The sequence below is a fragment of the Copadichromis virginalis genome, linkage group LG6 (genome assembly GCF_057382275.1).
Source record: "Copadichromis virginalis isolate Kocher_CV1m ecotype Utaka linkage group LG6, C_Virginalis_male_GT1.1, whole genome shotgun sequence".
NCBI classification, from domain to species: Eukaryota; Metazoa; Chordata; class Actinopteri; order Cichliformes; family Cichlidae; genus Copadichromis; species Copadichromis virginalis.
In genome coordinates, this window is record NC_140623.1 from 7,081,015 (window position 1) to 7,094,608 (window position 13,594).

At 42.5% G+C, this 13,594-nt stretch overlaps 1 protein-coding gene and 1 long non-coding RNA gene across 4 annotated transcripts; one reads left to right on the plus strand and one right to left on the minus strand.

Annotated features, from left to right (window-relative positions):
* Positions 1-798: 798 nt before the first annotated feature.
* Positions 799-4,404, minus strand: LOC146707084 (uncharacterized). 2 transcript variants are annotated; one of them, XR_014920744.1, is made up of 5 exons: positions 4,126-4,404; positions 3,654-3,717; positions 3,130-3,277; positions 2,681-2,768; positions 799-2,097 (listed from the first exon to the last, which is right to left on the minus strand). It is a non-coding gene; the product is annotated as an uncharacterized LOC146707084 (long non-coding RNA). The 2 variants fall into 2 exon arrangements; XR_014920743.1 differs by having other exon boundaries at positions 3,654-4,400.
* Positions 4,405-5,015: 611 nt separating this feature from the next.
* Positions 5,016-13,332, plus strand: LOC146707085 (ankyrin repeat and SOCS box protein 5-like). 2 transcript variants are annotated; one of them, XM_085458412.1, is made up of 8 exons: positions 5,223-5,288; positions 7,889-7,983; positions 9,976-10,055; positions 10,145-10,252; positions 10,330-10,483; positions 10,556-10,690; positions 12,107-12,298; positions 12,399-13,332. In XM_085458412.1, exons 2-8 carry the CDS (start codon positions 7,932-7,934, stop codon positions 12,536-12,538), a joined length of 861 nt encoding a protein of 286 aa, XP_085314538.1. In that variant the 5' UTR covers positions 5,223-5,288; positions 7,889-7,931; the 3' UTR covers positions 12,539-13,332. The 2 variants fall into 2 exon arrangements, with proteins under 2 accessions (XP_085314537.1, XP_085314538.1); XM_085458411.1 differs by lacking the exon at positions 7,889-7,983 and having other exon boundaries at positions 5,016-5,288.
* Positions 13,333-13,594: the final 262 nt, after the last annotated feature.

Here is a 13,594-nt window from a genome sequence, read left to right on the forward strand (position 1 = left end):
AGCCGTGTTTTTTTTTTCTTTTTCTCTCACTCTGTTGCTCTCTCTCTCTTGCACTTTTCCCCGCTTCACTCCGCACGCGAGCCTTGTGCTTTACGCTGGGCAGAGGGGGGAGGGGCGATAGTTACACTCGCAGTAGCTCAGGAACATAGCGGAAGAGAGAGAGAAAGAGAGCCAGGGACAACAACGTCACATTAAAAAGGTATAGTAATCATCCACAACTATTTTCAGTTGCAGGTGATAAAGGATTCAGAAAGTTTATTCATGCAGGCCCATATGACAGAGAATGTGCATCTTCTTTTTGTTTTCATATTTTAATTTATATTTATTTGTGTTGTGGTTTGCAGTGTTTTGTGTTGTTTCACTTTAAATTTGTTTAAAATGAAAAAGCTGAAAATTTAAATAGTTAAAAGTTGAAATGTGAATAGTTTGTTTTTGTATTATATGATTTATTTATTACATTTTATGTGGAGTGAATAAATAAAAGTATATTTGCGGTGGCACCTAGAGACAAAGCATGTACAAACTTCAAAACAGTTACGAACTCTGAAGCACACTGAAAAAAATATGTTGTTGGATTTACTTAATTCAATGGTGGACATTTGTTGCACACAGATGTTTTGCTTTGGCAGCAACTTAAACAATTGAGTTAAATGAACACAATTTATTCATGTTCAATAAACCTGTGCAATTTGTGTTGATAAAATGTGACTTAAACATGTTTTGATGAAGTAATTTGAGCTCTTGAAATATTTTAATCCTTCACAATTTTCTCACGTTATCCCAACACGATTCAATAACTTTTACCCAATACTACTTGGTCACTTAAATACTACATGTTATCTTCAAATTACATTTTGCTATTATATTCTAGTATCAAATACACAATTTTCAAATGGAGGCCTTATAACAGATTATATTGTTCTCTTCCAAGATGGTTGCTGGCATCCACCAGTAACCTTTCAAAACAAAATGTCTAATTTCACTGCATTGACAGTAGGTAAAGAATTAAACTGACATTACTCCACTACTGAATCTATATAAACCAACAGTTAAATAATGTCAGTTCTTCCGTGTTCTCTGGAATCAATCACAGCAAAGAAATTAGACTCTTTCTTTTGAAAAATGTTGGGAAAGAACAATACAAAACATTCTATTTAAGGCCTCTGACGTCAAGATTCAGTTAAACAACAATTATAACTAAACAATTTGAGGTAATGTTAGTTTCCATTAACATTAAATTAGGTTACTGAATTGGCAAACACCTTCCTATTAACACTACCCATTTTACCCCAATAACTAAAGAAATTAGCACTTGCAGGTCAAAACCTTTATTCAAGAGATGCAAAAATAACATTGATACGGTGAGTGACTGTCAAAAATTACGGCACTGATCATACTGTGACATCTTGGTTCAAAACAGCAAGCTTAGAAATATTCAACGTTCCTTACTTCAACTGAATGAAACTGAAAATACCATTTCACACGGCCCATATGGGATATTTAGACTGCATAACTGTTCATGCTACATCTCTTCACTAGTAAAAGAAAGAAAAAATACAAAGAGAAATTTAAAAATGCTGCCAAACAGACAGAGAACTTGTACAGAGCAAAAGGAAAAACAAACAACAACAACAACAAAAAAACGGCTCGTCCTCATGGCAGTTGCAGTGTATATAAAAATGAACCCTGCGATCTGTTCCTGGAATTGAGCTTCAAAAATGCAGCAGAACAAGTGTGAGATTTAAATGTCTTCTCACCTAGAGCTGGTCACCTCACATGCATAACAGTGAGCTTCGTTGCAGGAGCAGTTTTGTCTTAGTTGTGAGCTTTTCTTGAGAGCTGAGTTGCTTCCAACTCCATTACCACCCTTTGAATCACCTCAAAAGTGTAGCAGAGTTGTGATGGGTAACTCATATTGAAGGAATAAAAAAGGTCCAAACAGCATGGCTACTGCAAAGGTCACGTTATCCAGATCTTGAAGAACTACTATACCCTCGATGATGATGCCAACGTCAGAAAAGTCATTGCCTGGTGCATCCTCTGGAGACAGATGTTCATTGTGGTTTTCTCAATCTGTGCAGTGGCCTCAGTCAAGTCCTGGTTAAACACAAAACATTTCTTTAAGATTCCTTTTTAAACTCATCTCTTTTGAATCTACCAGTTCTAATGTTAGAGTAATTTAAACCAATGCAAGCAACATAGTAAATAGCTATAGCCAAAGAGTGGCCTGCCATGCTGCCATTCATGGTCTAACAGAGTTTCTAAGAGAGGGTGAAAAACATAATTTCAAATGCTTTACATTAGTTTTTCTTAGAAAGACACCGGCCCATCAGAAATCCAGGTTTTGTCACTCAGAAGATGTTAGAATTTAGACTTTCAGCCCCACAATTTGGTTAGCTGTTGGTCTTTTTTTTTTTTTCAAACAAAAGCTAATGTAAATATTGGTGGGATTTTCCTTTGTTCACTAGAATGACAAATTTAAAGTTTTTTCACACTGATGTGACCCCTAATACAGGGGTGGGGCCTCAAGGGCCGGCGGCTGAGTTCACTACCAGGCCTCATGTGAACTTCAAATTATTAAAGAGGACTACTGGTCCTAACTGGTCCAATGAGGATCAAGTGGATAACTAAATGCATTTTAAAATGTTGCAAAGCCACAATCTACTCATAAAACACTCACCATGAACTCCTGCACCAAGATGTTGCAATTGTCTTTCACACAGATGCGGAGCACTTTGATGAGACTCCCTTTGAGCATTAATGTCATCCTAAAGTATTATAACAAAGAAAACAGAGATTTGTGAACTTTTCAGTAGCACAGAAGAAAATGATCCCAGACCAAAACTTAAACCAGTCAACATGCAACACCAGCATCTACAAAGCAATATCAAAAGTTCCTGTTTGACATCAACTTTATGGATATATAGTTTCCAGAACATTTATTTTTTTAAAAAGATCAATTTTTCTCAGTGGGCCAGTAAATGCATGACGAAAATTATGGCATCCTTTCGGTGGAATCAGTACTCACAGGTAATAGTTGACTGTTTCAATGGATGCAGCATAAAAATCTTTTACTGACCTAATGCAATACATATACACTTTGTAGTTAAAGAATTTTAAAGTTCTTACTGTCATCATGGCAGCTACATCCTTTAGCTTTGTGCCCTGTTCCCCCGATCACTTTGCAAACACTTTCAGCAGACTGTCAGAGAGAAACTCAGCTCCGTCAGAAACCTGTAAAGGCATGGTTGGGATGCACTGGAATGCTGCATTTCATCTGAAATGACATAAAATTATTTTGAAATAACAGCAGGCACTGTGCTTGGTTAATAATCAGTAATGTTTTGTTGAATAAAAACTGTGTTTCCAGATCTTATGGGATTAAAAAAATCCAAAGATGTTTATTTCTGATTTGCAACCCAAGAACCCACAAGTTACAACCTCATTTTAGTTCAAGTGTGCATTAATGTGAGTCCAGTAATCACCTTTCTGACAATACATACAGGTATAAGTCAAACCTATGGCAGATTTTGGATTTCTCAGTTGTATTAATAGGGTGGTCTATTTGAGTATGCATGCACCTAATAATTATAAAAAACCTATTATAATTAAGTTACAGAAACCTTAAGCGAAAATAGAATATACTTTCTTACCATAACACCTTGAACCCACAATCCATCAGCTGACTCCTGGTGAAATGCAGAATAGATGTGGTCTCTCAATGTGCATCAACAAAAACAAAAGGACAGCAGGTGAGGGCAGGAGGGGTAGGGATGTAAGCTAGCATAATACCGCTGATGATATTAGCTAAAGCTGTTCAATGTCCAAAATCTCACTAACACCACGGTGCAGTAAATACACAATGTAACTGAAGAGTCAGTTGACAAATCTATTCACACAGAAAACCAAATTATGTTATGAGTGCCTCGTAATTAGGTTTAATGTGATATTACGGCTCTTGTGCCAAAGACAAATTCAAATGAAAAAGCGCCAATTCTTTGATAACAGATAAAACAGCAAATAAGCTAACGGCTCTTTTTTAGCATGTTACATGGCGGCACTTTAGACGTTTAACTACATTTGGCTGAAATATGGTAAATATTAATTCAAAAAATCAAGACATACCAAAAAACGTAGAGTTGGCTGCTCGACTTGACTGAGATGGATGCATTTTTTAAACCACGATCCAAAGCCCGCGAGATGAAATCACGCGTGGTTTCACGAGATTTAACGTTGCTATCTTATTGACTTACTTCACCTGAACATGATATAAACAATTTAATACACCCTTTCTGCATATCATGTAGTTTTTACACTATATAGTTACATTTAACTTTAAAACATGAGGCAATTGTGTTAAATACATGCAAGATGCTTACATAAATCCAAGAGATGGCCAGTCCCTTTTTTTCAGTGCACGTACAAACTCCGAAGCACGTAAAAACACGTACAAAAGACAACAGAAGTGCTCCAGGATGCTGGGCGCAGTGTTGAGCTTTTGTTACTTAGTGGCTACACAAGCCAGCAAGTACCAACGACCGGATTTGGTGTGTGGTAGTAACAAATAAATGAACATTTGTTTTTAAATTATTTGAATATATATGAGTGCTTGTGTATAAATACAGCTTGTGTATAAATACACAAACAATACACATATGCTTTCAATTGTGTAATTTAAATGATCTAGGTAGCTCTGTTTTGGACGTTCAGTTAACGCTAGAAATGTGTTTTGGAGTTTGTACGCGTTTTGTCTCTAGGGGCCACCGCATATATTTATATATAAACATATATAAATAAAAACACTTTTTTTTACATTAGTAATTCATTTTGTGCATTATTTTATATTATTGTTAATAATAAATTAATTAAAGCAACAAAACAACCTGAAGAGTCGGCTCGGATCCGAAAGAGTCGAATCTTTTTAGTGAGTCGAGCCGAAAGATTCGGTTCTCTAAAAAGATCCGGAAATCCCATCACTAGTCTGGAGTGGGTCCGACTGGGGAGCGCTCTGTATCTATGCTCCACACGTGGGCGCACATGTGAGATGGCCATGTGCCCCGAACGCAAACAAACCTCTTCAGCCAATCATAAGACTCCTAGCTCGCCCTCCTCCTTTCCGAGCTGCTGCTGCCTGCAGTATTGCAGCGGAGTTCAGAGTAGTCGGAACATGCTGCCGGGGCCGTGTGGAGCTACCGAAGTGTCCCGGAAAAGAGGTGCTGAGCCGGGCCTGCTGCCGAGGCACGTCTCGGAGAGGAAGCGGGCCTGCTGGGGAATTCTTACCAGCCAAGGTGGGCGCATTGATGTGTTTTGGGTGGAAGCACATTGGTGGCGGGGGGATTTCTGTAAATAGTCCCTATCAGAGTGTCAGTGTAAATAACACACTTTCTACAAGTGTGTGGCTGTCAGGTGGAATTTGAGCGTGTTTGGAACAGCCCTGCTCCAGGGCCAAGCGGGGCCTCCAGCAGTTTGACTGGAGCTGAGCAGACGTATGGAAACACTGCCGGCCGGGTGCTTTTATACTAAGGTGGTACATTTAAACGGGGTTTGCACTGAAGAGCTGCTGCTCTGTGAAGCAGCTGGATTGAAGATCCTTAAGCTAAATCAGCAGCACTACTTGTGAAAATACCCACGCAAAACTCCCGATTAATGGCACAGCATCAGTATACCTGTCCAAAATAACTGTGTTTGAACTTTATCACGTGAAACTGCAGTAAGGCCTACATTTAAATGAGAAGAACACAATAATCTCTTTATTACACAAGCACAGAGCACTCGCTTCTGTGTTTACAACAGGCACTTTGTGTCGTGAAGTACAGATCTTACCACATTATACAGAAAACCCAACAATGTGCCCATCGCCTGTGTTCTCCACGCACCTGGTAAGAGAATGGAGGAAGAACTCCCCTTTAACAGGAAGAGACCTCCAACAGAACCAGGCTCAGGGAGGGCCATTTATCCTCGGGCGTTGGAGGTTTAGGGAGAAAAGAATGTCATGAAGGCAGCTCAAGGGTCTTTTCCCTTAGGTTTCTTTGAAATCTGATTTTTTTTAATCATCAGTGGACATGTCATCCCTGCTGGCTGTTAGAAACAATGGAGGTTCACAGACCTCAGCATACACCTCCATTTTCAGCTGTACAGTACATATACTGCACATGCTATGTTTGAATAATGTCGGTAAACAAAGTTAAGTAAAAATTCTGTGTTAGCGGAATTCATCATGCATTCAGTTATTGATACAGAAATGCATACATGTGCTTTAATGCTGGGTCATAATTAGCCAAACACAGAAAGCTGCTCAGTGTATTTGTGAGCTGTTTGTTACATGTTCAGTCAGTAAATACTGATCTAATGGAGGCAGCACTAAGGTCTATGACGCGATGAACAGAATGGATATTCTTGTCCTCCCACAGTCCACAGACACACTACACTGGCCACAGGCGTGAATGTGAGTGGGACTGCCCTCTGTGTCAGCACTGTGCAGGCACCCTGCCTCGCAGCCAGCTAGCTGAGAGCGGCTCCAGCTGTTTACGACCTTCATAGGAAGTTTCTTTGTGCTTGCAAACGAGCTTTGCATTCATTTTTCTTCTATTTTTGACAGACGTCTGTCGTGATCTCTGTCTCTGTCTCGGACTTGACTGCGCTTTTTTTTTCAAACCCGCTAACTAAAGATAGCCTGGCCATATCAGACTTGCTTACTACACCCTCCAGTGTCCTGTTTTAGAAAGCCAGTTTCAAATAGTCAGGATACCCAAGTCTGGCACCACTGACAAACGTTACCAACCAGCTGACCCAGCTAGCACAGAGCTACGCTGGCAGATGTTACTAAAAGTTATTTTCAAAAGATGTGTGAATGAAATGTTCCTACATAAGGTGGAGGGTGAGGGAAAGTGGGCTGTTTCAAGTAAAACATTTTAGGGACTTGTGATTGTATCCTGTTATGTTCTGAAAGATTCCTGCAGCGCTTCATTGTAAGAGTGAGGAAGACTCCCAGTGCAGCAGCACGCGTCTGTTTTCAGGAGTTTCTGAGGCTGGAGGTGGTTAATGCTGTGAACACGTCACACACGTGCAGTTTGAAGGTTCAGGTTTCAACCTTTGGTTAATGAATGCTTCTAAATTGGTTTTGGTTAGTTAGTGTTAATGTGGGCCATGCAGGGTTAGGGTTATTACAGTTAACTACAACTAAAAGACTTTTTAGTTCATAACATGAAACTAAACATTTTCAAACAATAACGACTAAACTGAACACGGAAGCTCATTCTGGAAAATGACTCAAACTAAACCGAATCAAAAGCAAAAAGTCCAGATGAAATAAAACAAATTAGAAAATAGAAAACTATGATAACATTAACCTAAAGTCAGCCCTGTGAACATGTTTTTGATACAGAATGATTTAATGACACATCTGTAAAACCTGCAGAAAGCTTATTTAAATGTAGCCCAGTTAAACCCCGCGGCAGCTGTGTCGTACCATCCACAGGACGCCAGCAGCAGCTCACTGGAGCAAGGCTGCGTTCCTACTTAACTGTGTACTGTCACCTGGATGATGACCAAACGTTTCTCCCACTGAAACATCCAGATGAACAGAACCAACCTTTTGGGATTTCCTTACCTGGATGACTGAGCATTAACTGTGCACTCTTAACAGAAACATTACACATTTCTTTGCGGCTGAAGGCAGATTCATTGAATTAGTGACTCACTGACAGAGTGGGCTCAGCTTTTTGATCAGAGAGGTTCGTTGTTATGATCTGGAGACACTGCTCAGTGCTCTGCCACAGGAGGAGCCTGTCAGTGATCCAGCTCATTATAGTCTCATCTGATCATTCTCAGTGTTTTGTTGGTGTTTCGATGGCGAGGTGATTCTTAGTCTGATGTGTCCCGCATACAGGAAGGACAAACAGGAGGAGTGGAGGGATTCTGCTTAAGTCAAAATGTCCTATATCTACCAGTGGCTGGATGTGCCGTGGGGAGACGGAGATATGGGTATGTTGGACGTGAGACTGTGTGTGGGTCTGTGGTGTGTGCTGCAGTGACAGCTGAGGATGTGCTGACGAGCTCCAAATGCAGGTGCTGACGCCCTGCTACAAAACAAGTAAAAATCACGTTTCTCATTAAGTGCAATTCTTTGTGATTCGTCCTGTTTTCTACCTTAATTGCAGATTAAGCAGCAATTTCAGGAGCAGGGCCACGCCTCCAAACACGCTCCTTCCGGTTCTCATCTATATAGGTTCCCCCAGTTCTGCAAGCTGTTCATTCTCGTTTACGTGCCCCACCCGCCCTCCCTGCTTTAGCTTCTTCTCTTCTATTAAGTACATGGGGATCTGTCAGGCCCGGGAGCTGTCGCCGATCCCCTTCGACGCCTTCCCCAAACCACAGCTCAACTCATGTCCAAGCTTCACCTTTACCTACTAAAATGCTGTCAAACATAAAATGAGGACGTGCGCCCAGCGAGTGAAATGTTCTATAAGAGCGAAATAAGCCACGATTAGTCGACTATCAAAATCGCCAACGACAAATTTAATAGTCAACACTTCGTTTAAAGCCTTGTATCTTACAAGGCTTTAAACGAAGTGTTGACTACTAAATTTGTCCTGAAAGACGCAGGAATAAGTAGCAGGATTTAAGAGTGGAATAATGGACTGAAACAGAAGATGGCAGCACTGCATGCACAAGGATGCCAGCTGCCGTTAAACCCCGAAGAAGAAGAAGCAACTCCGGTATCGTCGATATGTCCAAATTCAGGCCGCATCTTTTGGAGGCCGCATTTGAAGGCCGATTACGTTACAGCGATGTGACAAAGGCTTCCCAAATGCAGCCGACAAATGCGTCCTACTTTTCCCCAGATTTAGCACGGCTCAGCCAATTCCAGTTTCCAACAATGGCGGCAGCTACTGAGTTTTAATATTACTCTTCTTAATCATTCTGGGTCGCAAAACAAACTTCTAACATATTTTCAGGCAAGAATGTAGCTGTAAACTTCAAATATCTGCTCGGTTTATCAAGACACCACATATTTGCAAAAGCGCTCTGACGTTTTCGGAGACGTCTGTTACCCACCAGCTCGATAGCGAGCCGGGGGGTTCAATGGTCACTCGAGCCGACGAGAATTGCAGACTCCCGGCAAATCGTTTTCAAACCCACCGTGGACTTTCGCTATTTGGGTTAAACATGATATATAAGTCACTTAGATAACTTAAAACTGTTATTGTTTGGCTTTTTTTTGTGTTTTATTTGTCCCTGAGTAAATCGGTTTGGCTGAGATTAAAGTTAGTTTTGACACAGCTGAATAAACGTCAAACAGACAGCTGACAGAAGTCTGAGATGGTCGAGAGTTTACTCCAGTGTCCTGTTATATTTTAGATAGCAAGGAGCAGACGGCTGAGTTTGTTAAAAGTTTAATAAACTATCATCTTGTCTTTATTTTTAGTTAGCACATACCTTAAACACCTCAAGCTGTAAGCTAATGATAGTTAAATAAGTGCGCAGTTTTACGTCCAATGGATGATGATCTGATTAGTCGACTAATGGCAAAAATAATCTGTGACTAGTCGACTATCAGAATAATAGTTTGTGGCAGCCCTGCCACAAGAAGATCCTTACGCTATATCTTACTGCGGAGCCCTTCAGCTCCGCAGTAAGATACAGTGGAGCATGGAGCCACATGCCTCCAGTGTGTGGGATTCAAAGCGTTCCTGTTGTGGTTTAGAGAGCGTGTCAGGCCGCACGTGTGATGTGTGTCCATGGGTCGCAGAGAAGGGAGATGCTCTACTGCTTAGTGTTCAGCAACACAACGGCAGGGTGTCATCATAGAAGTCCTCACATGGACAAACATGTTACTGTTTCATCGTGAAATTCCTGATCTTCAAACTAAGCCTGAGACAGAGTTTGAAAGCACATCAGTCATTAATGAGCTCAGGCTGGTGCTTTGTATTCCACTTTCTACTACATGTCTGCATTTTTTCTGTGTGTTTTCAGGGTCCTGGGCAGATCGTTCTCCTCTCCATGAAGCAGCTTCTCAGGGTCGGCTGCTTGCCCTGCGCACTCTGCTGGCCCAGGTAACTGGACATCGATGTGAGGCTCCGGTAATCGCTTATCAGTTTGAATAAAGCCGACACACGTCCCGTTATTTACATCTGTTTTTCAGGGCTATCACGCCAACATTGTCACCATCGATCATGTGACTCCTCTTCACGAAGCCTGTCTATCAGGACACGTCGCCTGTGTCAGAGCTTTACTAAATGCTGGAGCTAATGTGAGTATCAGCACCATCTGTACATCTGCATGGACGCACCGTGTGTTTGTGTCCAGCATCTGTTTGTGTGTGTCCAGGTGAACGCTGCTACCATTGATGGTGTCACTCCTCTGTACAACTGCTGTACGTCGGGGAGCGTCGGCTGTGTGGAACTGCTCCTGCAGAGCGGCGCACACACGCGTGCGCATCACACACACTTTCCCTCAGCTTTGCACGAAGCCTGCAAGAGAGGTAAATATAGCCAGCGCACTGTTTGACTATGGGTAACACGTGTTAACTGCAACTATGTGTGTACACGTGCAGGTAACAGCCACTGTGTGGAGGCCCTGCTGTCTCATGGAGCAGATCCAGATTATGAAGTTTCCCACCTGGGCTCTCCTCTGTATGTGAGCTGTCTGCACCGACACACAGCCTGCTCAAAGGTCCTGCTGCACAGAGGTGTGAGTCTCATTCACTACAAAGCTGAGTAGCTTCACCTGATGCGGCTCATGTCTGCAGGGCTGTGACTGATGTTTCAAGCTTTGGAGTCCTCTGAACAATCACCTGACAGCTCTGACGCTCGTGCTAAAATGAAAGCTCCCGTAACCGTGGAAATACATCTGAAGGTGGAAAAAGTGAAAATATGAAGTCACTAACGTCTCATAACCAGCAGCTGGGGTCATAACTCCTTTAAGAGACTATATTACCAGTTCTTCAACAGCTGGTTGCCCACAGAAGCCAAGATAAACGTAAAAATCTTGGTTCTCACGTTTAAGTGCATCCATAACCTTGGCCCTCCTCATCTCTGTGATCTGCTTCATATCTCCACTGTTTCCCGCTCTCTCAGATCTGCCACTCATCTTGTTGTTCCTTGTGCTCGTCTCCTCACTGTGGGGAGCAGAGCTGTTGTCATCCGTTCTCGTAAAGCATAACCAAACTTGAGCGTTTGAGCCGCTTACGTGCCGTGTTTCCTGCCGGGTAAATGACGCTCCACAACGTGGTGACGTCATTCGGGGCGACTGGAATCGATAAGGGAATCGTTTGCAAAAATGGCAAACAACTCCAAGGAACTGAAACTGTGGGAACCGGTTCTCAACAAGAACCGGGTTTGATACCCATCCCTACTCATAGGAAATATAGATTCCCGTATTTAAGTCACAGCTCAAAGCCTGTTTAAACTGGCTTACTCACTTTAATACAGATCTTACTTGTTGTCAAATCTTGTTTGTTGTTTTTCTATTTAAATGTATTTGAATCAATTTTTTATTGATATGTTTTTTCTTTTTGTAAGGCGCCCTCAAATAAAACGTATTATTATTATGATTAACCCCGAGGACAGACTATGGGGAGATGCACTGCAAAGAGGAGAGTGTTAGGTCAGGGTTAGAGACCAGAGTCACGGTCATGTCAGTGTTAACACACGGGCGTGTTAGATAAGATAAGATAAGGTATGGAAAGATAAGGAAAAATAAACCTTTGTTAGTCCCACACCTGGGAAATTTGTTTAACAGGCCACGTCCTAAAAAAATAATAGAGGACAGTCCGCATGGTGGTGAGCACTGCGCTCTCACAGCAGGAAGGATCTGGGTTTGATTGTTCTGGTCGGCTGGTCTTTGTGTGTGGAGAGTCTCCACACCCACAGTCCAAATACATGTATGAAGGGTTTCTTTGATTAATCCGGATTGGCCTTGTGTGTGAGTAAAAGCTCTGGAAAGTGCTTCAGGCTGCAGGAAAAAGTGTTGTAGGATGATGTGTGAACAAATGTGCTTGTGGTCTGGAGCAGCTGGAGTGGTCTGTCAGACAAGAGCAGGTAAATGTCTCTGTGTCGACCGTCCATGGTCACGTTTCATGGCTCTGTGGGTGTGTCTGATCTAGGAGCAGATGTAAGTGTGGGCAGAGGCTGCGACAGCCCTCTGCATGCGGCTGTCAGACAGGACAGCGCAGATCAGGTGTCACTGCTGCTCGACTACGGGGCGAATACTAACTTCCGAGACGGCAACAATCAGCGGCCGGTGGAGCTGGCGCCCCCTGGTGGGAAAACACACCAGCTGCTGCTGGCCTTTGAAGGTACTGGTCATGTGCTGCTGTGGTGACTCTGTTATTGTGTAGAACCAGATGAAACGAAGTCGGTCTGAGTCACAGCAGCTCTGTCTCTGTCTCCTTCTAGCTTCTCCAAGGAGTCTCTGCCAGTTGTGTCGTCTTCAGATCAGAAATCTGATTGGGCGATCCAGACTGAACTTGCTCCCTGTGCTTCCTCTGCCCGGCCTGCTCACTCACTACCTGGACTACAGAAGCAACGAGCAGTGACGCCACCGTGCACGCTGATATCACCGCTCTGTGGTTACACCGAGTCCGCCGACATTTCACACGAGAACACGCAGACCTGCTGCATGCTGTACTCGCTCTGTTGCACAGCAGATTACTTTCATCGCCATAACTGACGACCTGTTTCTTTCACTAGAACTTTAGTTACAATGGGGACAATTTGTCTTTGTGTCCTAAACAGAATTTGATTGTTTTTATTCCTTTTGTTTAGCCTAATGACTCCTCATGAACTTTAGGTGCTGAAACGACTGCTGTTTGCTCTGCTGGTCTTATCAGGTCTCAGTCTGTAGGTCTCGCCTTAGCTTGGCGATGGACAGTCTTCACCGTGATTGAGCTGAGCGCCTGTTTCAGCCATCATTGTAGTTTCATTGTTCAACTTCACCTGCTTCCAAGGGTCACGGAGAAGACAAAGATCTGATGACGTGAAGGCTCCAGGGTGACCGACATCAGGCTCATCCTGGTGACTGGATGAATATATTTCATGGAAATGTCCTGGACCCCAGTGTGATGGTACCCGTCCTCCATCATTGCTGTTACCGTCTGAGTTCAGTCCAACACTGATCAGAACAACACTGGATAACCCTTCATGACTTACTTTGCGATTTCACTTGTATTTATTCATTTCACTTCAGCTTCGTGTGTATTTTTTAATCTTTCTGAGCTGCTCGTTTTGTGATGTCATATTTATTTTATTGAGTGAGGCTGTTTTCATGTTGTGACTGCTGTAATGTGATCATTTCCCAACGTTTGGGATGAATAAAGTGTGTCATATCTAATCCTCTTCAATTTCTTATTTCCTTGGTAAAGTTATTTATTTGAAGGTTGGGTGTGGAAATACCTCAGCGAGGTGTGTGGTTGTACAAAACATGCAGGCGTTTAATTGGTTGAGTGCCTTTCAGTGTGTTGGCATGTCCACGTCTTTATGTGGCTTAAATCAGGCCAGACACATCTGAGGTGTTGTACAGTTACCTGTACACACCTGTGATTCAGCTCTCTGCATCCTCTTGGTACCAGGTGAGACCGAATCATTGCTTCTAA

Coding starts and splice junctions, on each gene's coding strand:
- LOC146707085 (XM_085458411.1), top strand. CDS start 5,045: ATGGCCATGTGCCCCGAACGCAAACAAACCTCTTCAGCCAATCATAAG. Junction 10,484..10,555: donor GCACGAAGCCTGCAAGAGAG/GTAAATATAGCC, acceptor GTACACGTGCAG/GTAACAGCCACTGTGTGGAG. Junction 10,691..12,106: donor AAAGGTCCTGCTGCACAGAG/GTGTGAGTCTCA, acceptor TGTCTGATCTAG/GAGCAGATGTAAGTGTGGGC.